This window comes from Macaca nemestrina, chromosome 11 (assembly GCF_043159975.1).
Source record: "Macaca nemestrina isolate mMacNem1 chromosome 11, mMacNem.hap1, whole genome shotgun sequence".
Lineage (NCBI taxonomy): Eukaryota > Metazoa > Chordata > Mammalia > Primates > Cercopithecidae > Macaca > Macaca nemestrina.
In genome coordinates this window covers 59,862,889-59,886,036 of record NC_092135.1, presented here as the reverse complement: position 1 = coordinate 59,886,036, position 23,148 = coordinate 59,862,889, and the positions used below count along the sequence as shown (strand labels likewise).

The 23,148-nt window shown below is 39.7% G+C and overlaps 1 protein-coding gene and 1 long non-coding RNA gene across 9 annotated transcripts in view; one reads left to right on the top strand and one right to left on the bottom strand.

Moving 5' to 3' along the window:
- LOC112426963 (uncharacterized) overlaps window positions 1–3,523 on the bottom strand; it is a 39,641-nt gene extending 36,118 nt beyond the window's left edge. For 5 of the 7 annotated variants that reach the window (XR_011609819.1, XR_011609817.1, XR_011609821.1 and 2 more), the window contains exon 1: window positions 3,414–3,490. This is a non-coding gene — a long non-coding RNA (uncharacterized lncRNA). Of the gene's footprint in view, window positions 1–3,413 lie in introns of all 7 variants that reach the window. The other 2 variants (XR_011609818.1, XR_011609823.1) reach the window with 2 other exon arrangements.
- The window catches only part of LOC105483346 (dipeptidyl peptidase 4), an 84,647-nt gene that overhangs the window by 14,067 nt on the left and 47,432 nt on the right, over window positions 1–23,148 (top strand). The window contains exons 3-6 of one of the 2 annotated variants that reach the window (XM_011744180.3): window positions 14,874–14,969; window positions 15,376–15,467; window positions 16,750–16,830; window positions 23,086–23,138. In XM_011744180.3, the coding sequence (XP_011742482.1) occupies window positions 14,874–14,969; window positions 15,376–15,467; window positions 16,750–16,830; window positions 23,086–23,138 (322 nt within the window). Of the gene's footprint in view, window positions 1–14,870; window positions 14,970–15,375; window positions 15,468–16,749; window positions 16,831–23,085; window positions 23,139–23,148 lie in introns of both variants that reach the window. The other variant, XM_011744179.2, reaches the window with a different exon arrangement.

Below are 23,148 nucleotides of genomic sequence, written 5' to 3'. Positions count from 1 at the left end.
TTATCTTGGAGCTCAGGCAAGAAAAAAATTTTTAATGAATATTTATTAATGTTGCTGTAATTCTGATTAAAATTCTTATATTTATAAACCACTCAGTACTAAATTGTATATACCTACAATTTGTAAGTGCTAGCAACTGTTTGAAAAAAGATACAATACGTTCATGGCTCATGGCTTATTAATAGTTTAGTTAAGAAAAAACTGTTAAAGTAAGTACCTAAATAGATATAAAATTACTTGATTAATTGGCAAAATATGTGGTACAGAAAATAAGATGAGGAGAGAGAATGCAGAGGAATAGTAGGAAAATGAAGGCCATGAATGTAGATTGTTTGGTTGAGAAGTTTGTTCAGATGGCTTGAGGATGCAGCAAGATCAGGTAAGTATTTCTTTAAGATCGGTACACACCCTGCATGCTTAACCATAGAGCAGAAGTGAGCAGTGGAAAGAAACTGAAGATGCAGCTGGGCACAGTGGCTCACACATGTAATCCTAGGTCTTTGGGAGGCCCAGGAGTTCGTTCAAGGCTTTAGTGAGCCATGATAGTGCCACTGCACTCTAGCCTGGGTGACAGAGTGAGACCCTGTCTCAAGTAAGAAAGAGAGAGAGAGATGAAGGAAGGAAGGAAAGGAGGAAAGAAGGAAGGAAGGAAGGAAGGAAGGAAGGAAGGAAGGAAGGAAGGAAGGAAGGAAGGAAGGGAGGGAGGGAGGGAGGGAGGGAGGGAGGGAAGGAAAGAAGGAAGCTAGGAAAGAAGAACTCTAGGAAGGAAGGAAGCTAGGGAGGGAGAGAGGGAGGGAAAAGAAGGAAGGAAGGAAGGAAGGAAGGAAGGAAGGAAGGAAGGAAGGAAGGAAGGAAGGAAGGAAGGGAGGGAGGGAGGGAGGGAGGAAGGAAGGGTGTTTTAGAGGGAAAAGGTAAGATTAAAAAAATCCCTTGGGAACAAGAAGATAAGCATCTGAGTCACAGATTGGGGTGTGGAAGGATCGAGAAGGAAGCTCACCTCTCCTTCAGAGTTCTAAGGAAAGAGTTAAACAATGGCAGGAGGGACAGATACCAGAGAACTGATGAGCTTGGTAGAAAATAAGCTTCTTATGGTAGCTTTTGCTGTAAAGGAGGAATCATTGAATTTTTTTGTTGGCGAATTTTATAATTTTTTCAAAATGTATACTGCAGGACCTGAGTTGTTCAACGTTGTATAATATTTAAAATCTAGGAAACATGAAAAAAAGGGAAGAAAAGAACCCTGTTTTAAAGCTTACATGACTACTTTTTTATGAGTTCAGAAAAAGATGATAAAAGTTATTAGGTGTTCCCATGGAAAAGAGAATAGAGATGGTATAACTTCCTTTCTAGGAAGCCATAGTGTTGCCATCCTTCTTACTGTCCAGAGCAAACATTCTAGAGTTTTCTGAGAGAATTTGCACTCTTTTGACTTTGAAGCAGAACAAATTAAGTTTCAGCTGACCCAAGTCCTCATGATACTACCAACCTGCTTATTTTTTTTATTTTATTACTTTATTGCAACTGCTTAAATAGTTGCAAACACTGAATTTAAACATTCCATAAAGCCTAATTCATCTCCACCAATTCACAAAAAATGCCAAGAAAGCATTTACCACATGCAATCACTGTCCCAAAGATTTAGAGAGGTTTGGAAGAGTGATTGTAACCACAGGCTTTGGCGCCATATTGCCTGGTCCAAATGTGGCTTTGGTGCATACAAATCACAGGATTTTAGTCTAGTTACTGGCTGTGCCTGTCTGTGCCTCAGTCTCCTTATTTGTAAAATGGGAATGAGCATAAGAAGAATAAATGAGTTGAAAGTCTGCATTGCCTAGAACAACCCAGCAAACTAGAAGAACACCGTAAGAATGTGTAATTATTATTCTTTATATATTTATAACATTTTTTGTTTGTTTGTTTTAACAGCTCCTGAATGTTTTGCCTGGCAAATACTGGGAATGGAGCAATTCCTGTCGCAGTTTTGTTTTCCAGTGATTGTTTTTTCTTATATCGGGGATGACAAATGCTTGTCACAAAGAATAGCCTTGTTGATTACACTTATAAATCTTCGGGAGACTTCAATGAGTCAGTGTTAGAGCTTTCAGTTTCCATAAATACAGATTTCCTTTACTCAATTTTCTTTCAAACATGATCTGATCTTTCTTAGTTTGCACTCTAATACCCTCCACTGAAGTCCCACTACAACTGCTTTTATGTATATGTCAAGAGAAACTAGCCCTTTGCTAAAATAGTTGCATGTTTCATGGGCCTGTGGGTCATTTAGTCATACACTTAAGAACTTTGCACCTTTTAAGTGTTTATCATCACCTCGGATTACACAGCCTAATGCCAGTCAACTTCATGGGGCATAAAAGCCCTGTACATAATAGTTTGGGCCATTATTGTATCAGTCTTGTTTATTCCCAGAAAAGTTCTATCAAGAAAAGAGGGAGTGACTATAATCAGAAAAAAAAAAAAAACAATTTCATTCCACAAAGGGATAAAGCAGTCCTGCCACCTCGCTTAGTGCTGGCTGCCTGTGTGTGTAGAGCTTCCTGACCCTGCTGTGATAGCAGAGGGAACCAGGCAATGTAATCGGGCTTAGTTCAGTCTTAGCTTTGCATTTCTTTACCAACATGTTCATATTTGGGTTAAGATGAAAATAGATATCTGATGCTTGAATACTGAGGCATAAATATTCTGCCCACTTTCACTTTTCTGCTACATATATTGGACTTGTATACTGATATTGTTTCAGGGTAACTGGAGTTTCAATCTCAACATCTGTCTTTCAAATCCAGTCCTGTGAGAAGTTTTTGTTTTTGTTTTAATGTCACTCACAATTTTGAGGAATGTCTAGATGAGGTTGTCAAACTATAGTCAGGACTGGCCACCTGATGTTGTAAAAGTAAAGTTTGATGGGAACACAGCTGTGCCCACTCACTCACAGACTGGCTGTGGCTGCTTGCGAGTTACAATGGCAGACTTGAGTAACTACAACAGAGACTAAAGACTGTAAGGCCCACAAAGCCTACACTATTGACCAACCAGCCATTTAAGAAAATGTTTGCCAACTCCAGGTCTAGATGTTGTATTCTTACCACTTAAAAATACTTTCTTTATAATGTCTAACTTAAATAACGAGATTCAGAAAAATGATTAAGTGTAGAGTTTATTCAAGTGCAAAGCTTGAGGATGACCTCTCAGAAAACATACTCCAGACAAATGGGGTTAGCATTACAAAGTGAGGAATTGAAAGTTTCACTCATATAGGCAGTTAGCAGGGTTGCAACATTTTCCATACAAGGTCAGTATGTATATTATAGTGATTTTATTGGTGACAGATTGGTATATTCCAACTAAAATTCCTTTAACTTTCCATGAGCAGGGGTGATGATCTGAGGGGTTCCTACCTCTGGCACCACAAGGTCTTTTCTGGTCATTTACGGGAAAAAGCAGAAGTTACAGCTACATGATATGTGACTCAGGCCACATACCTCTCAAGGCTCAAAATAACCTAAAGTTCCAACAGCTTTAAGTTCTATTTAATTTCATCACAATAGGTAAGATGAATAAGTTCTTATGTCAGTTAGGGAAATCACACTAGAGGTCAGGCATGGTGGCTCAGGCCTGTAATCCCAGCACTTTGGGAGGCTGAGGCAGGCAGATCATCTGAGGCCAAGAGTTCAAGACCAGCCTGCCCAACATGGTGAAACCCCATCCCTACTAAAAATACAAAAATTAGCCAAATGTGGTGGCACACGCCTGAAGTTGCAGCTACTTGGGAGACTGAAACGGGAAAATCACTTGAATCAGGAAGGCAGCAGTTGCAGTGAGCCGAGATTGCACCACTGCACTCCAGCCTGGGTGACAGAGTGAGACTCTGTCTCAAAAAAAAAAAAAAAGAAATCCCACTAGATATTTCAGCAGACAGATTTAATATGAAAATTCGTTACACAGATAAAAGAGCAAAAGAGGAACTCTGAGGTAACTGAGAAAGAGTAACTGCAGGAAGGAGTCACCTCTAGGGCTTGGGAACAAAGAGGAAGAAGAGGATCACAGAAGATCTCAGATCAAAGCTCTAAAGTTCATAACCCCCCCAGCTGCTACTGGTACCTCTGAGAGGCATGATGAAGCAGATTCTGGATATTACAAAGGAAGTTAAAGGCTAGAGCAGGTGCTACTGCTGGGTGCATGCTGTCAGCAAGAAAGAGGAAAGGAGGAGCCCCTCCTCTAATTGCCATCTAATTTTTTCTCTCTTTTCCCCTATTAACAGAATCTAGCAAGAATCCTGCAGATGAGGCTTCGTGGAAATACAGCTTTAAAACCCTTCCCCAGAATTACTGAGCAAGGAAGGATATGTATATTTGGAGGTGAAAGCCAGTAGGTGACTGGCTTAGGCTTACAGAAGTGTGCTGACCTAACAGTAGCTAGTAGTGGTCTAGAACCTGAGTTGTAATAGCCTGACAGATTCTTCCTGCCTGCTGCACAGATAAAACCAATTCACTGTGACAGTGATATTGCAATAGAGAATTTCATAATCACAGGACCAGCCAAGTGAAAGGACAGGAGACAGTTCTCAAGTTGCCTCCCTCAAAGCTGGGAGGCTAGGGTTTTTAAGGATGATTTTGTAGGCAGGAGGCTAGGGAATGGGTGCTGTTGATTGTTTGGGGATGAAATCATAGGAGTGTCCAAAATGGTCTTTGTGCACTAAGTCATTTTCTGGGTGAGGGTCACAAGACTGCTGGATTTAGTTCCTTGGTATGAGTCACAGGTCCAGGTGGAGTCAGCAGGTCCACCTGAATGCAAAAGTCTGAAAAATATCTCAAAGACCAATCTTAGGTCTTGACAACTTGACAATAGTGATGTTATCTATAAGAGTAGTTGGGAAAGTTACAAATCTTCTGACCTCTGGAATGATGGCTGGTTATCATTTAACTACTAGCCTACATCTTGGCAGAATTCAGGCCCTTCCTGTAATCCTCAGTTGTGGCTTTTTCTTAGTCTTAGAAAGGCAATCTCAGTCCTCAGAGTGGGCCAGTTGGGGGAGGGACTATTATCATCCTTGCTTCAAAGTTAAACTATAAACTAAATTTCTTCCATAGTTTGCGTGGCCTACACCTGGTAATAGCAAAGGTAGTTAGCTTGTGAGGTTAGAAGCAAGATGGAGTCAATTAGTTTAGATTTCTCTCACTGTCATAATTTTTGAAAAGGCTGTTTCAGAGGCTCCTGTGCTCAATGTGTCTAGTCCTGTCTGGCTAAGATTACTCCTCTTCCTACACTACAGCCACTTGGAGTTCACATATTGTGTTTGGAGCTGTTGGTTCTTATTTTCAGATTGTCTGACTTTTATGTTTTCATTCAACAACTATTGAGTGCTTACTGTGCACCAGGCACTGTTCTAGGCTGCAGTAATATAATAGTAAACAGAATGAAACAAAATAAAATCAGTGCCCTCATGGAGCTTACCTCCAATTAAGGGATGCAGAGAGTGAACAATATAAAAAAGTAAAATGTATAATAAGTTAGATGGTATCATTGCTAAGGAAAAAATGACTAATGCTGGAAAGAGTAGTAGAGAATACCCTGGGGGAGAAGGCTGCAGTGCCAGTCCAGGGAAGGAGTGCAGCATTTGAATAAACACCTGAAGGAGGTGAGGAAGCAAGCCCTGGCCATATCTGGGGGCAGAACATTACAGGAAGAGCATATAGCAAGTGCAAAGTCCCTGAGGCAGGCATGAGCCTGGTGTGTCTGGCCACTGGGTGGCCAGTGTGGATGAAGTGGAAAGGCAAAAGAGGAGGAGGAGGAGGTGGAGGAGGAGGAGGTAAAGGAGGAGGAGATGGAGGAGGAGGGGTGCTAAAACCCATTAAAATGTTTTATTTTTTTCAAAGTGTTGCTATTTGGGGAAATGTGCATTGTACTATTTCAGGTGAACACATTGGAACGTGATTATGTCCCTAACCAAAGTATGGTCACCTGACAGTCCCAACATTCTACAGCCTCCAGCTAGATGGCAATGCATTTATCATATGCCCCTGGATGTACCATGATGTTCTTTTTTTTTTTTTTTTTTTTTTTTTGAGACAGAGTTTCACTTTGTTGCCCAGGCTGGAGTGCAGTGGCATAGTCTCGGCTCACTGCAACCTCTCGTGCTTCAGTCTCCTGCGTAGCTGGGATTACAGGTGCCCGCCACCATGCCTGGATGACTTTTATTTTTGTATTTTAGTGGAGACGGGGTTTCACCATGTTGCCCAGGCTGGTCTCGAACTCCTAAGCTCAGGCAATCCACCCATCTCAGCCTCCCAAAGTGCTAGGATTACAGGCATGAGCCGCTGCACCCAGCTGTACCACAGTGTCTTTTGTTGAGAAGGTAAATCTGCTATTGTGATTGTATTCTAATGTCTCTTATGTAATGAGAGAAATATCAGTCTTCAGACATCCTCTAATTCCATTAGCTCCAATGTTTTCCCTTCATACTCAAAACTGCTGACTTCCAATATGGATGCTATGGATGGTGTTAGGCATGTATTAATAGAAGGGAGAAAGTGATATGCGTTGGCCCTTAGGAAATAATTAGATTGCACTTATCCTAAATATTTTTCTCAATGTAATTATCTCATGCTTTTTTATTAGGATCAGTTTTCATTATGAACATAGTGAAACCTAACTGGCTCTTATTTTACTGTGGTTAAATTCTTAATCTCACTCTTAGGTGCTCCAGAGGAAAGACTCTTTTATATTCTTTTTTGTATTCTGGTTGCCTAGCATATGCTTGGAACAAAACAGTAATGCATAGTGTAAATACCTACAGGTGCTTCCTAAGTTCTAAGTCCTGAGCTAAGCATATAACATACGTTATCTCATTTAATCATTGAAAATCTCCATGGGCTATTAGTCTCGTGTTATAGATTTTTAAAATGAAACTTTAAAAGATGTCTTAGTTTGTGCTGGTGTAACAAAATACCACAGGCTAGGTAATTTATAAGCAACAGAAATTTATTTTCTCACAGTTCTGGAGATGGGAGGTTTAATATCAAGGCATTGGCATTTGGTGTCTGGTGAGGGCCTTCTTGCTGCATTCTCACACGGCAGAAGAGTAGAAAGGCAAAAAGGCTTAGGCTAGTTCCCTCCACCCCTTTTATAAGGCACCTAACCATTCATGAGTGGGGAGCCCTCACGACTTAATCACTTCAAATGGTCCCAACTGTTAATATCACAACAGAGATTTAGCTTCAAGACTTGAATTTTGGGGTACACTCGACCATAGCATTCGCCCTTGAATCCCAAACTTCATGTCCTTTTCATATGCAAAATGCATTCGTTCCATCCTAATAGCCTCCCAACTCTTAACTTTTTGTAGCATCAACTCAGAAGGCTAGAGGCCAGAGTCTCATCTAAATTAGTTTTCACCTAAATTAGGTGAAACCCAAGGTAAGCTTCACCCTGAGGCAAATTGCTCTCCAGCTGTGAATCTGTGAAATCAAACAAGTTGTGTGCTTCCAAAATACAACAGTGGGGTAGGCATAGGATAGATATTTCCATTCCAAATGGGAGAAATAACAAGAAACGGTTAACAAGTTCCAAATAAATCTAAAGCCCAACAGGGTAAACAACATTACATCTTGAGGTTTAAAAATAATCTTTGACTCCATGTCCTATGTTTCAGACATACTAGGGTGGGGACTGGGTTCCCAAGGCCTCAGAGGACCACCCACGGCCCCAGTACGGCTTTGCTGGGCACGGCCCATGGTGTAGCTCTCATGGATTGAAGTCTTGTGCCTGTGGCTCCCCCAGGCTGACATTGCATGCTGGTGACTACAGTTCTGGGGCCTCAAGGGTGGCCTTGCCCAGCAGCTCCATTAAGCATTGCCCTAGTTAGGACTCTGCAGTAGCTCCTGTGGCAGTTCTCTGCGTGGGCCACTAGCCTTTCAGAGGAATCTTTTGAAATTTAGGAGGAGGTCGCCATGCCCCCATGCTTGTGTACTCTATGATCCTGCAAAATTAGCACCACATGGGTGCTGCCAAGGTTTATAGCCTGTACATGCTAGAGCGGCAGCTGAGCCTGCTTGAGTCACATATGTGGCAGCTGAAGAGTGCTGCACCAGAAAGCTGAGAGCAGAGACAAGGAGGTGCAGGGGAGTCAATGATGGGGTCCATGGGTGCCCAAGGCTCCTTTTCTTGACATAGTTCTTTCCCCTAGGCCAAGCTTGTCCAACCTGTGGCCTACGGGTGGCATGTGGCCGGACAGCTTTGAATGCAGCCCAACACAAATTTGTAAACTTTCTTAAAACATTCTGAGTTATTTTTGTGATTTTCTTTTTTTAAGTTATTCAGGTATCATTAGTGTTCGTGTATTTTATGTGTGGCCCAAGACAATTTTATGTGTGGCCACAATCCCTTGTGGCCCAGGGAAACCAAAATATTGGACACCCCTGCCCTAGGCCGTGGCACTCTGGGCCTGTGATGGGAGGGGCAGTAGCAATAATCTCCAAACTGCCTTCAGGGTCATTGTTCCATTGTCCTGATGAATAGCATCTGGCTTCCTATTCTCCATACTAATCTCCTTATTAAACTTAAACATTGCTTGGCCACACCCTTGGTATTCTCTCTGAACTTGCGGTTTTTGTCTTTCCAACCTGAGCAGGATCAGGCCAGGCTGAGACTTTTCCAAATCTTCCCTTATGATTATGAATTTTGTCTTTAATTTGTTTCTCTCTTCTCACGTTTTCCTATAGGATGTCAGGAGAAACCATTCAGCACCCTGAACGTGTTTTTTTCTTCTGCCAGACATCCTTGTTTATCCTCTAATTCTGCCTTCCAGAAAGGCACAGACACAATGCAGCCAAGTACCACTTTCTGGCATGAATGACCATTTCTCCAGTTCTAATGAGATCTTTATTTCTGTCTGAGATCTCATCAAAAGGGTCCTTTACTGCCGTATTTCTACCAGCATTCTGATCACAATCACTTAGATAATTTCTAAGAAGACCGAGGCTCTATCCACAGCTCTCCTCTTCTGAGCCCTCGCCAGAATTGTGTTTAACACTCTGTAGATGTAATCTAGGCCTTTTCTGGCCTGCTCTTCAAAACTATTCCAGCCTCACCCATTACCCAGTTCCAAGCCACTTCCACATTTTTAGGTATCTGTAACAGCAACACTCCATTTCTCTGGTACCAGTTTCTTTCTAGGTCCATTTGTCTTGTTATAACAAAATACCTAAGAATGGGTAACCTTTAAAGAACAGAAATGTATTTCTCACAGTTCTGGAGGCTGAGAAGTCAGAGAATAAAGTGCAGGCAGGTCAGTGTCTGGTGAGGTCCCACCCCATCGATGGCATTGTCTCTCGAGGCAGCATCCCTACATGGTGAAAGGTAGAGGGCCACAAAGGCAGCAGCGAGTTCCCTCCAGAGCCCCCGCCCCCAACTTTTTTTTTTTTTTTTTTTTTTGAGACGGAGTTTCGCTCTTATTGCCCAGGCTGGAGTGCAACGGCGCTATCTCGGCTCACCAATACTCCGCCTCCCGGGTTCAAGCAATCTTCCTGCCTCAGCCTCCTGAGTAGCTGGGATTACAGATATGTGCCACCACACCCTGCCAATTTTGTATTGTTAGTAGAGACAGGGTTTCTCCATGTTGGTCAGTCTGGTCTGGAACTTCTAACCTCAGGTTATTTGCCCACCTCGGCCTCCCAAGTGCTAGGATTAGGGGCGTGAACTGCAGCACCTGGCCTCCCTTCAGCCCTTTTATGAAGCACTAATCACTTCCCAAAGAGGCTCCACCTCTTAACATTACCACAATGGAGATTAAGTTTCAACGTGAGTTTTGGAAGGGACACCATCTTTCAAATCATAGCAAAGATTCAATAATTTTCCCAAGGCCCCAAGGCAAGAAATGGACCTGGTTTCAAATCCAGGCTCTCTGATTCAAAGCAACCAGCTGCTGAACCCATTGACTGGTGTGTGTTGAATCTATGGAGATGGGTGGCAGCCTGCATGTGCTGCTGGAGGATATAGCCACAGGATGAGGGGACATTCAGTCAGTTTCTTCTTTTACCTCCTTGATTTTTCTTCTACCACCCCTGTGTCAAGGCTGTTAATTTGCTAGAGCAAATTTTGAAGTAACCACTCGTTTTATTTCTTTATACCCATCATGGATACAAGCATCAGTATGGAATGTTAGCTGATTACCATATGGAACACAGGAACTTTATAACCAGATATCTCTTTTGCCTGTTTTTAACAACTTTACACAGTTATGCGCCGTAACAAGCACATTTCTTTTTAGATGTATTTCATTAGCCATTTATTTACCAAAACAGTTTATTTTTGTGGAGTGGAAACATTATATGTTAATTTAATATAGACAAAAAAGTTTAGTATGAATGGATGACAATATTCAAAATATCTTGTAATCATACAGAAGCAATTGATCAAAGCAAGGATATCCCATGGAACTGTACCACTCTCTTATTTGGATTTTATCATTCTGGAATTATTGTTTTTCAGAAATAATTTTGACACTACAGCAAGGATTCATTAAGATACCTTAACACTTTGATAAGAATTTATTATTAGATTGAGCCATTTTAAATGCCGCTATTCTACCTTTTTAACTAACAAAAATGGTATTTTCATATGGTTCAAGTTAATAGGTGCTTTAGCTAAAGAAGAAAAGTATAAAATTATAAATCTATATTTTTATTTTTAAATTAAAGATTTGAAACTCGAGTTTCTGTATAAACTGATGGGTAACATATGATTAAGTGCTTTACTTGGCTGCACAATGCTTTGAACTGATAAGTCAAATGAACATGTCCCAGGCCGAACTAAGAAGAAAACCATGCAAGCAGCCAAAGACCTTCATCTGCTGCCGCAGCAGTGCCCTGTCAGTGAGCAAGTAGACAAGGAAGACGAATCATGAGCATGTCTTATAAGAGTTTGACAAAATAGGTTGTAACTTGGCAGCAAACTATGAACTTGCTAAAGGTCAAAACCTGGAGTTGGCACTCTTGTCTCACAGAACTCGCGTATCTTGATGTTTCAAAACCGTCTTCCAATGTGCCCTGCTTATCAAACAGCAAGGCGAAAAACAAGGAACATTTGTGTTGCTCTGCTTGCTCCAATTTAGCCGCACTGCTCTTGGACTGGCAGCTAATATGTGGAAACTGGGTTGCAGGGTTATTCTAAAGCAGCTGAGTGAGACTGACACAGACCAGGGTAAGCCTAGGGCTTGCAGGAATGTCCTAAGCTCTAGTAAGTGTGCCATCAGAGTTGATATCTGGAAAATATGCCTATGGATCCAACTCACAGGAAGCCATCATGAGCAGAAGGGAACCTGAATGTGATAGAGATGATGGGTTTTCAAACTGTGGACTAGGCCAGGTGCAGCGGCTCACGCCTGTAATCCCAGCATTTTGGGAGGCCAAGGTGGGAGGATTGCTTGAGCCCAGGAAATGGAGACCAGCCTGGGCAACATGGCAACAACCTGTCTCTACTAATAATACAAAAATTAGCCTGGTGTGTGCCTGTAGTCCCAGCTATTCAGGAGGCTGAGGTGGGAGACTCACTTGGGACTGGCAGGTCGAGGCTGTAGTGAGCCGTGATTGTGCCACCGCACTCCACCTTGTACAACATGAGCGAGATCCTGTCAAAAAAAAAAAAAAGCTATGGAGTTGTGAGAGAATGAACTGGACTTCTGAGAGATCGAACCCAGCAAGGTCTGAGGAGGGCAGGCAAGTTAAGTGCACAGAGAGGAGCACATCATGAATTCAAGATGAAGCACCCTGGGCAGCAGGTGCTGTCAAAGGAATTTTGCCTCAATTATTTCAACATTCCCAATGTAACTGTGTTACCTGAAAAACCTGGGTAAATACCTTTAAGTGAGATGCATTTAAATGAGATAATACTATATGTGATCTTTTATAGGTATTAAGTTAATTCCTTTCTTACAAAATCAAGAATTAATGATAGATGTTCCATGTTGATATATCTTTTTTTTTATATATACATATATGTGTGTGTGCAGATCTGTCTAGATATCTACATCAGCAGACTATCAGGATTGTGGATGTCAATAATCATCTGTATTTCAAATTACACTAATTTGGGGTGTGTTTATGTACATTTTAAACTAATACCTCTTGATAACAGAGTATAACTCCTTAATAGTATTTTTCAAATAGTACTCACTTTTTAACTATTTGATGCATGAAAGGTCGGATGAATACAAGCAATTGAGAGCATTTTGTGAACAAATCCAGTTCCTATTCCCAATATGAGTTTCAAATATTTTCTGTAGCATAAGGCTTTACTTCTTGTTTGAAGGTTGGCAAATTCAAGGACTGATTTTACCTGCTTGCTATATTTCTACTAGCAAACACGAATCTTCTACTAACTTTTAGGGATGAAATGCAGGAATAAATTGACCAAAAAAAAAATAGTTTGCTTTTTTAAAGCTCTCTTTAACTTATAAACTTAAGAAGGTTTAAATAAAATCAATAAAGTAATAAAGTGAAATGTAGCATTTTTATTTCTTGAAACAAGGTTGTTTTAGGCAGACACAAAGTTATTATCAGATAAGATCTGAAGAAATAAAATCTTTTTTTAACCTTCAACTTGACCTGTATTTTCTTTATTATCTTTACTTATAATGATGAAAACGGAAAGCTTTGTCATTTTTAACCGAGGGAATGGCCCACCTCAGAAGTCTTCTTATCTTTTTTCTTTTTTTCTTTCAACTTTTATTTTAAGTTCCAGGGTACATGTGCAGGATGTACAGGTTTGTTGTATAGGTAAACATGTGCCATGGTGGTTTGCAACACAGATCAACCCATCGCCTTCGTATTAAGCCCAGAGTCCGTTAGCTAGTCTTCCTGATGCTCTCCCTCTCCCTACCCCACCCCCACCCCCAACAGGCCCCAGTGTTGGTTGTTCCTCACCCTGTGTCCATGTGTTCTCATTGTTCACCTCCTACTTATAAGTGAGAACACGTAGCATTTGGTTTTCTGTTCCTGTGTTACTTTGCTGAGAATAATGACTTCCAGATTCATTCACGTCCCTGAAAGGACACAATCTTTTTCCTTTTTATGGCTGCATAGTATTCCATGGTGTATGTGTACCAGATTTGAAGAAATAAAATTTTAAGAACATTGTTTGAAAGAGCATTTTCTGTAAGAAAATTACAAGGGAGGCATTTCCTGCAAGAAAATTAACAAGAGACAGGGCTGCTGGCTTCCTAGTCCCACAAATTGTAAGAACTGCAGCTATAGGAATTTTATAATGGTGGCTGATTATGTGAGTGTATGTTTGTGTATATGTGGAAAAAGTAGAGGATTTGAGAAAAAATACTTTAAGCTCTTTCATCGGTGGACAGACTCTGGGATTGGAGAAGAGGAATCACATTGGCTTGATTATGCTTCTAGGATGATATCTTACATCAACCAATAAAACCTCTCTGAGTATGTGCCTACTGTGGAATTGAACTGTGTTAGCTGCTAAAGGTTGATGTAAAAATTAAAACGAACAAGCAACAAGGCCTTGTCTTCAAAGACTACATGGCCTAACTGAGGACACCACATGGGTAGACAGAGCAAAAGAGCTGTCAACTATTTTGTCATTAAATGACAAGAGCCAAATTAGTAGCGTTGGGGCAAAAGTCAGAGGGGGCAGAACTAAAGTCTTCATGAAAGAGATGGGGATTGGAGGGTAGTGATTCTGACAACCAGGAAAGCAGGGAAGACACTGCAGAGAAGTGGTTTAGAAAAAGGAGCAGAGGTGGAGAAGCCCAAGAAGATCTTCTGGGTTCAGTGTGTCGGTCATAAGAGTGAATGAGATGGTCCCTGCAAGGAGAGAGTGACATAAGACACTCTTGTGTCAATTGTGGAGGGCCGTGTCAGGCTAAGGAGTGTTAATCTTCTTCCTGTAGGCAATGAGGAAACCTTGAAAAGTTTTGGAGAAGGGATCGCCAGAATGAAAGTAGTGGTTTAGAAAAATTATTCTAGTGCTGGTGCAGAGAATGGATAGAATTGGGAGAATCTAATGGCAGGGATACCTGAAAAAAAAGTTTCCAGGAATAATCAAGAAGGTCAGTTAGATGGGCATGGTGGAAAAACAGACAGGTATCAAAAATGATTTTCAGACTTTGAATTTGGGTCACCAGTAGTAGAATACAGAACCACACAAATTCTGTTAAGTTCAAAGAAAAGTGATGATATTGATGAAGATCCCTGAATTGGGTGATCAGCAGGTCCTAAGGGTCTCTGAGAAGCAGGAGGGCCTGAAACTGGGCCCCAAAGTGTCCGAAAAGGATGATCTAGCTCCAGGCCATCCACCACAGTAGTCGTTGAACATGTGGTCACATGTAACTATTAACTTAAAATGTACCTAGTCAGATTGAGATATGCTGTAAGTATAAACTACATACCAGATTTGAGAGTTAGAATGAAAAAAAGAACACGAAAGTTCTCATAACATTTAAATATTCGTTACATGGCAAAATGATATTTTGGATGTATTGCGCTAAATAAAATATGCTACTAAAATTAATTTTACCTTAAGATTGTGTTTCTTATATAGCTACTAGAAAATATACTTACATTGTATTTCTATAGGACATTGCTGATCTAGACCTTCACAGTAAAGCGCACTAGTATAGCACAATACAGCACAGTGAAACAAACACACACACACACTTCATGGTTCAATGATTTTTACTCTATCTATTCAGTCTGAAGTCTTTTAAAATGTGTCTTGCATTTTGTGAGGGTATTTCTGAATTTTGTGAGCAGGGTTTATTGTAGTGATCCATTTGTTTATTTTATCCAAAACTTAGGTTATTCCATCTTACTGAACATTTGGCTCTTTTTCTCAACCAGCAGATGATGCTACAGCTGACAGTCGCAAAACTTACACTCTAACTGATTACTTAAAAAATACTTATAGACTGAAGTTGTACTCCTTACGATGGATTTCAGGTAAGAATTTTTTGGGTAGGGCAGATTTTATGCTTACGTTCATTCTAGTTAGGTTGAGATGTAGGGTGCTTTTATGGCACTCAGAAGAGGTAATCTTTGTTTTTAAAAAGTCTATGGAGAGTTTTTGATTTTTGTTTTTTGTTTTCTACTTGAAGTGCAAAGAGAGAAAGACTGAAAGAAACCCAAGTATTTCTTTGACATGTACAATAAAAAATTAAATGTGAATTGAAACCTTGACAGTAATGATGAAAAAATGAATGAATGTTAGTATAATATCATTCATGTTTTCTCACCTTAGAAATGCCTATTTGGTATTTGTGAACTTAAATTGTATTCTATAATTTTCAGCTTATGAAGATGTTTAGTAACAACTTGAAATTTTGATCTGGTTGTTTTCTCTCTTTAGATCATGAATATCTCTACAAACAAGAAAATAATATCTTGGTATTCAATGCTGAATATGGAAACAGCTCGGTTTTCTTGGAGAACAGTACATTTGTATGTTTAATCACATAATTAATTCACGCATAGAATTCTGGGGATTTTTTTCATTACCTTTGAAATCACGAGTACTGTCATTTCTCAACCTGTTGGACTATTTCTACAGCATATGGCAAAGTGGATCTTTCTCTCCTTCTTGAAATGCTCCCTGCCTTGACTACTTTTTAGTCTCCTTTGACGATTCCTCTTCCTCTGCCCATATTTTTAAATGTAAGTGTTCCTTGGGGCTCTGTCTTCATTTGCCTCCCTCTTCACTTTGCATGCTCTCCTTTGGTGAATTTCATGCAACCCCACAGCATTACTGCCCTCCTCTCTGGCTTGACTCTCATATACACTCACTTAACACTAACCTTCTCCCAGATCTCAACTTTAATTTCTAATAGACTGCTGGCTCCTACATGTGGATTTCAAACTCAAAATCCCAAGCTAAACTGGTTATCTTTCCTCAGCTGTCCTAGCACACTGAAAGCATCTTATTCTTTTTCGTGAGTTCCCAGTATTGGTAAAAGTTACTTAATTCTCCTCCAAGCCACTTAAGCTAGAAATCTCAGAATCATCATTGACTCATGTCATCCCCCACAGTAGGTGACAACAGACCCTGTCAATTCTCCATCTGCACATCAGGTATATCGCAGTTTCCATTTCCACTGGACAGTCCTTGCTGAAACCCTCGTTTAATCTTGTGGTAGTGAGTGTTCTAACTTGTGTCCCTATCGCATTCTGCACTCCCCACATCCAGGCTGATATCAGCCCTCCGTCCTTCCCTCTCATTTCAGCCACTGTGTCACCAGAGTATCTTTGTAAAAGATAGATATGATTCTATCACTTGCAAAAACATAGGTCTAGTTCCACATCTTATATTTAGGTCCCAACTCTTTTTCTAATTTGTTGTCCTCTCACCTTCCACTGTCTGACACCAGCGCCCCCACAAACTATATTCAGGTTACACATGACCCTTAAGGAGTCTCTAAACATGATGTCCTTTCCCATGCCTGGCATTTGCTCTTCCCACTGTTGAGAAAGTTCTCTTTTCCTCATCCTAACTCTCGCAGGCATCTTTCCTCTTCGGATTAATCCTTCCCTTTCTGGCTTTCTAACACTGATCACCACCCACCTGGCATCACGATCATTTGTGTGGGTGAATATGCCACCTCTGCTAGATTAGGAACTCCCAAGGCAAAAGCCACATGTCTAGAACAATACCCCCTATGAAGTAAGTGCACAGTGATGGCAGTGAAATGGAATTGTTCAATTTTTCTTTGTTCTTCTTGTTTGACAGGATGAGTTTGGACATTCTATAAATGATTATTCAATATCTCCTGATGGGCAGTTTATTCTCTTAGAATACAACTATGTGAAGGTAAAAGAAATGCTTTCTTACTGTAACATTTAAATAATCCAAGAGTATGCTATGTTATAACCAATTTCAAGTGTATGGATACTTAAAATTAACATCTAAGTAATGTAATGGGCACTAAAACTCATTAATTCAGAATCAGAGTCATTCTCATTCTTAAAGACAAGTCCAATATTTTAAAAGAAATTCATTTTTAGTGCTTTCAAATACTAAAAAGCACAGTTAATATTGTATTGTACTTATATATACTAATAACATAAGTCAATACAAATTTTTCCTTATACACATATTTTAAAGTAAGTTTACATGTCTGATTTGTACACCTAATGGCAGAACCCTTTATTTCCTTTGTCACAGCTTTATGTGTAGTAAGATCCTCTATAAATATGTGTTTTTAAAAGAGTTAAAGTTGGGCATGGTGGCATGCACCTGTAGTCCCCTACTTAGAAGGGGAAGCTGAAGCAGGAGGATTGCTTGAGCCCACGAGTTGGAAGCTACAGTTAGCTATACTGTGCCACTGCATAACAGTCTAGGAGACAGAGTGAGATCCCGTCTAAAAAAAAAAAAAAGAAAAAGAAAGAATTAAACTTTCCATCCTCCAGAAAAGATTCCACAAGATGGCCCAGACCATCTCCTAACCTTCGGCCCCACCATATGCAAACTATTCTAAGGAGGAGAGCCTCACCACAGATCATAAAGATTCCACCATGAGCACTCAGCTTCCCCCAGTCACCCAGCCCCACTCCACATCCTAACACGTTCAGGAAAGGTTACAACTTAATCATACATCCTCTTCATGTTTAGGATGGATGTGGATTGCCATAACTTTAATGGCAGCTTTTTGGTTACTCATGGATTTGACAACAGTTGTTCAAGTATAGGAAGTTTTGAGACATATAGTGAAGATTAAAAATTTGTAGAGATACCCTGTATTGCAAGCAAAATACAAAGCTGGGGATTCCCACCCTTGACCTTTCTTTTCCAGGATAAATTATATTGAGGACACACCAACACTCACACACCAACTCTGCTGTGCTCAGGCCAAGCAAACCATTCCCTACTGCATTGACCATCTCAGGATGGTGACTCTCAATCATAACATTTACCCTGGATTTGCTGGGCGGGGCTCCCTTTCCTGGACATGAAGACTCTATGTTCAGTTAAACTTAACTGTAAGTGAATCAGAATCTTGTACCAACTTTAACACATCTGTTGCCAATTAATGGATTATTGTTTGTTTAATGAAGTGCTTCTTATTACTATCTATAGAATACATCACTTAATCTACTTGAGAAACTTTTAAAACTTCCCAGTGTCCAGGTTCAATCCCCAGATCAGTAAACAGAAGTTTCTGGGGTAATGCCAGAATCAGTACTTTTTTCTTTTTTTGAGACAAGGTCTCGTTCTGTCACTCAGGCTAGAGTGCAGTGGTATGATCATGGATCACTGTAGCCTCAACATTTTGGGCTTGACTAATCCTCCTACCTCAGCCTCCTGAGTAACTCAGACTACAGTTGTGCACCACCATGCCCTGCTGTGCCCTGCTAATTTTCAATTTTTTTTTTTTTTTAGAGATAGGGTCTCACTATGTTCCCCAGGCTGGTCTCAAACTCCTGTCCTCAAACGATTCTCCCACCTCAGTTTCCCCAAGTGCTAGGATTACAGGCATGAGCCACTGTGCCTGGTGAGCATCAGTATATTTTCAACTGTCATAGGTGATTGTAATGGCAACCAGGGTTGAGAACCACTGAATAACAGTTGTCCATGTTAAAGACTAACATATGAAGGTAAGGTAGAAAGAGAAAGATAATTCCAGCTCATCTTACTATATAGCCCAGTTCAGCAAAAGCCATTTGATGTGCACTAATGCGTGTATTCCCCTGGTGGCCCTTAGTTGGCCAGCCAGGGTTGGAGATTTGTATTTGTTGTGTCACTGGAATTTACCCATGTATTTAACTGGCTTTTGCTTTTTACACTCTGTCCCCTTCCCCCTGCCATCTGTACTTCAGACAGTATCCAAAGTACTACTTTTAAATTCTAAATTAGTTTATGCCACACCTATGCCACTTACAGTGGCTTCCCATCACACTCAAAATAAAACACCAGCTCTAACCCTGGCATCCTGAGTCCTGTGTGATTGAACACAGTCTGCCTGACTGAGCACATCTCCTACCCGCTTCTCCTGCACTCTGCATGCTTGGCCAGTGCTTCTCGCCTCACCTTCACCTGAGGAACACTTGAGGAGCTTTTGAAAAAACATATCTGTGGCCTACCCTAAAGCAACTAAATCAGCATAGCTGTGGGCCTCTGGAGATTCCATGGTGCTGAGTTGAGAACCTGTAAGTGCACAGCTCTTTCTTTTTCTCAAGCATCACCCTCATTCCCATCTAAGGGCCAAAGCACTTGCTATTGCTTCCTCATGGAAGCTTCTCCATCATCTTATGCTTCTCTCTCTTTATTAACTCAGGTCCATATTTGTTGGGTCACTTTGTCAAACATTGCCCGCTGCCACGCTCTTCCAGCCACACCCCACTAATCAGTCTCTGTCACGTTAACTCATTTTAGTTTCATCACAACATTTTGTGATATTTTGTCATTGATTTATTTGCTTATTTGTTGCCTGCCTTATTTGGTGCCATTTTCCCTGTGATTTATTCACTGCCACACCTCTGTGCCTAGGACAGGGCCCCAAAGCAGTTGCTGAAGATCATTGATAAATGAATACATGTTTTATTGCAAAGTGCTAAATGATAAAGCTATTGAAAGTAGGGATCTATATCTTCAACATTTTTTCCTTTTTTTTTCAAGAGGGTCCAATAGAATTTTCTGTACAGCATATATATTTTGACTAAGTGACTCTTATGAAACGTATCTAGAAAAAATAAAAGTCTAATTTGATTACATTTCCTTGGAGGTCTACCTTTTAGTGTTTTTTAGATCCTACTATGTGACTTCTCCATGACTGAGTTAGTGCTATCGCTTCTAAGTTGTGGCTACAAATAAATAAACAAGCAAGTGAGTGAGTGAGTGGATAAGTACCCCCACAGTCTGGTATGAATGCTCTCCTAGCATCTCTGCTCATTACCTAGTGCTCTGAAAATCCTGATAATAGTTGTCATCGATTCCATGTTGACAATGTTCCACAACCCTGCTAAGTGCTTCCCATGAATTCTCATGCATCTGAGATTGTTGCTGGCATTATCCTCATTTGTCTAAAAAGAAAATTGAAGCTTAGAGAGAAGCTTGCTTCACATTACACAGTGAAACCTTGAATCCAGGTTAGAAGACTCCAAAGCTTGTGCTCTTAAATGTGATCTTTTCTATCTTTGCATTCAGCTTCTCTTTGCTATGATGCTCTTTTACTCTTTCCCAGCCACCCTCTGTCACTAACCTCAGCCAAAGAATCTCTTTTCCATAATCCTCTCTGCCTCTCCAAGGCCTAATTTATGATTCCTGCGTCTCCCACCCACCTCCATGATATCTCTTGGCACATCCTATCGTGATTCTTTTATTGTCATTTACTATTTCATATCCTCCATTCCACTATAAGCTCCTCCACGGGAGGGACCCTGTGTTATTCAGTAATGTCTGATAGATGATAGCTGCCAGTGTTTATAGACTAAATAGAATAATGAATCTGTTTCAAAAGATGAAGTGAACATACCGAACATCATGGCTTTTCTTTTACAACCCGTGATGGTTTGTCATGCTCAATGATCTCAGTCCATCTTAATATTTTTAGCTGGTACCACACCTTTTGGCTTTAGTGAATATTTTGCTTGAGGTTGCCCAGAAACAAGCATGGGGTGTGTCAAAATAATCCAGGATTCAGGAAAGGAATGTATGACTAGCAAAAAGTAGAACTTAATAAATATTTGTTGACATGAGAGGATAGGAGGGTGAGAAGTGATAAACAGTGAAGGTTAGGAACTCTGACTTTGTGTCTCAGCTCTGCTGTTATATAGCTGGGTGTCCTTGGGATACCTGTTTCATCCATCTCGTCCTCATTGGTACAATTTGAATTTTCCTGTAATTTGGTGTATTTCTTGAACACTCACTATGTGACTTGAACTAGAATAGATTCCAAGCATCCAAAGATAAATAAGATACAATTTCTTACCTCTAGGAGTATGGTAGAGAGGGCAGACATACAGACAAGTACCTTATTTGACAAGTACCTTATATAAATCTTTAATTTATATATGCATCTATATTCAGACATAATTTTTCATAAATGCAAATATGTGATCATATACATTTTTATCTTCGGTCTTATTTTTTCCCTTTTTCACTTGGCTCTCTAAAGTCTAATATATATCTCTACATATTTTTATATTTTTCTTCTTGTTCATATAACTCTATGAAAATATATAGGATGTTTTTAGTTATTGCTTGGTCTATAAAAATAAAATCCTATACTTTTTTGTAAATTGCATTTCTCACTCAATGATACCATGTGAAACTCCTTCCAAGTCATCTGGTTAGCTCTGATTCATTTTTTAAAAATTAATATCACTTTATTTTTCAGAACAGCTTTAGGTTTATAGAAAATAAGCAGAGTTCCCACATACTCCCTTATCCTCCCTCCCCCACTTGCCCCTATTATTAATGTCTTGCATGAGTGTGGTCCATTTGTTACAACTGATGAGCCAATATTAATATATCATTATCAATTTAAGTCCATAGTTTACATTAGGCTTGACTCTTTGTGGGTTTTGACAAACATATGTCATGTATCTACCATTATAGTGGTGGATTCTGACAAACCTATGGCTCTTAACAAACGTATAATGACATGTATCACCATTATAGTATCATACAGATGACTTTGACTATGCTAAAAATCACCTGTGATTCCCCTATTCATCTCTTCCTTCCCCCAGACTCCAAGCAACCACTAATTTCTTTACTCTCTCCATAGTTTTACCTTTTCCAGAAACTCATATTGTTGGAATCGTACAATATGTAACCTTTCCACGTTGGCTTATTTCACTTAGCAATATGTGTTTGAGACTCCTCCATGTCTTTTTGTGGCTTAATAGCTCATTCTTCTTATCTCTAAATGAGGTTCCATTGTTTGGATCTACTACAGCTTGTTTATTCACTCACCTGTTGAATGACATCTTAGTTGCTTCCCAGTTTTGGCAATTATAAATAAAGCTGCTATAAACATTTGTGTGTAGATTTTTGTGTGGGCATAAATTCTCAACTCATTTGAACAAATAACTAGGAGTTTGCTGGTAAAGGTATTTTGCCTTGGAGTTTTCTCTATGTAAAGCTTCTTATATCTGGATTCAATTTGTTTATTAAATATAAGACTATTCAGAATTTTTCTCACTTTTGAGAAATTATTTTTTAAGAAATTTTTTCTTTTTCTCTAATTTTTAAAATGTATTGGCAAAAAAATGTTTATAATAGTCTCTTATGATCTTTTAATGTCTGTGGAGTCTGTTGTAATGTCCCATTTTTCCTTCCTGATACCAGTCATTTGTGCTGTTTTACCCCTAAGTTTTACCACATTTGCAATTTTACTAGTCTTCTCAATGACTTGAGTTTTGGCTTTGTTGATTTTTTCTATTGTTTGTTTTCTACTTTATCAATGCTTTTACCTTTATTATTTCATTTCTTCTAATTACTTTGGATTTAGTTTGATTTCCTTTTTTAAAAAAATTTTATTTCCCTATGCTTCTGCAGTCACTGAAAGTTTGACTTTCATCTCTAGCTTTTTGAGATGGTTGTTAAAATATTGATGATACATGTATTTTAATTTTAATATGTCTTGCCAGGGGGCTTTCAAAAAATTTATAACACTTTACATTTCATCATCAGCGTATGAAGTTAAACATTTCTTCACATCACCATCAGCAATAGCATCATATATCTTTGAAATCTTTTGCTGATAAGATAGGTGAAAAGTGAAAATTTACATTTTTCTAAGTAGGCAATCTTAACATACTATGGTGAGTGCTAGGGATAATGTTTGTACAAAATGACATTTTTGGTGCACTGTGGTACTGGGAAGGCTCCTTGGAGGAGGTGGTGCCAGAGCTAGGTTGTAGATGAACTCCAGAGGAGTTTGTATGAGATGATCTCCAGGATACTTTTGAGTCCCAAAATTCTCAGAAGAAATGATAAGATATGAAAACATGTGAGAATTATACAATCATATATTGCCAAATCTATCGTTTTGGTCTCCTATAGTGAGTTGCCAAATTATCAAGAATCACAGAAGCCTGAAATGTCTGTTTTCTTTCATAGCAATGGAGGCATTCCTACACAGCTTCATATGACATTTATGATTTAAATAAAAGGTCAGTGACT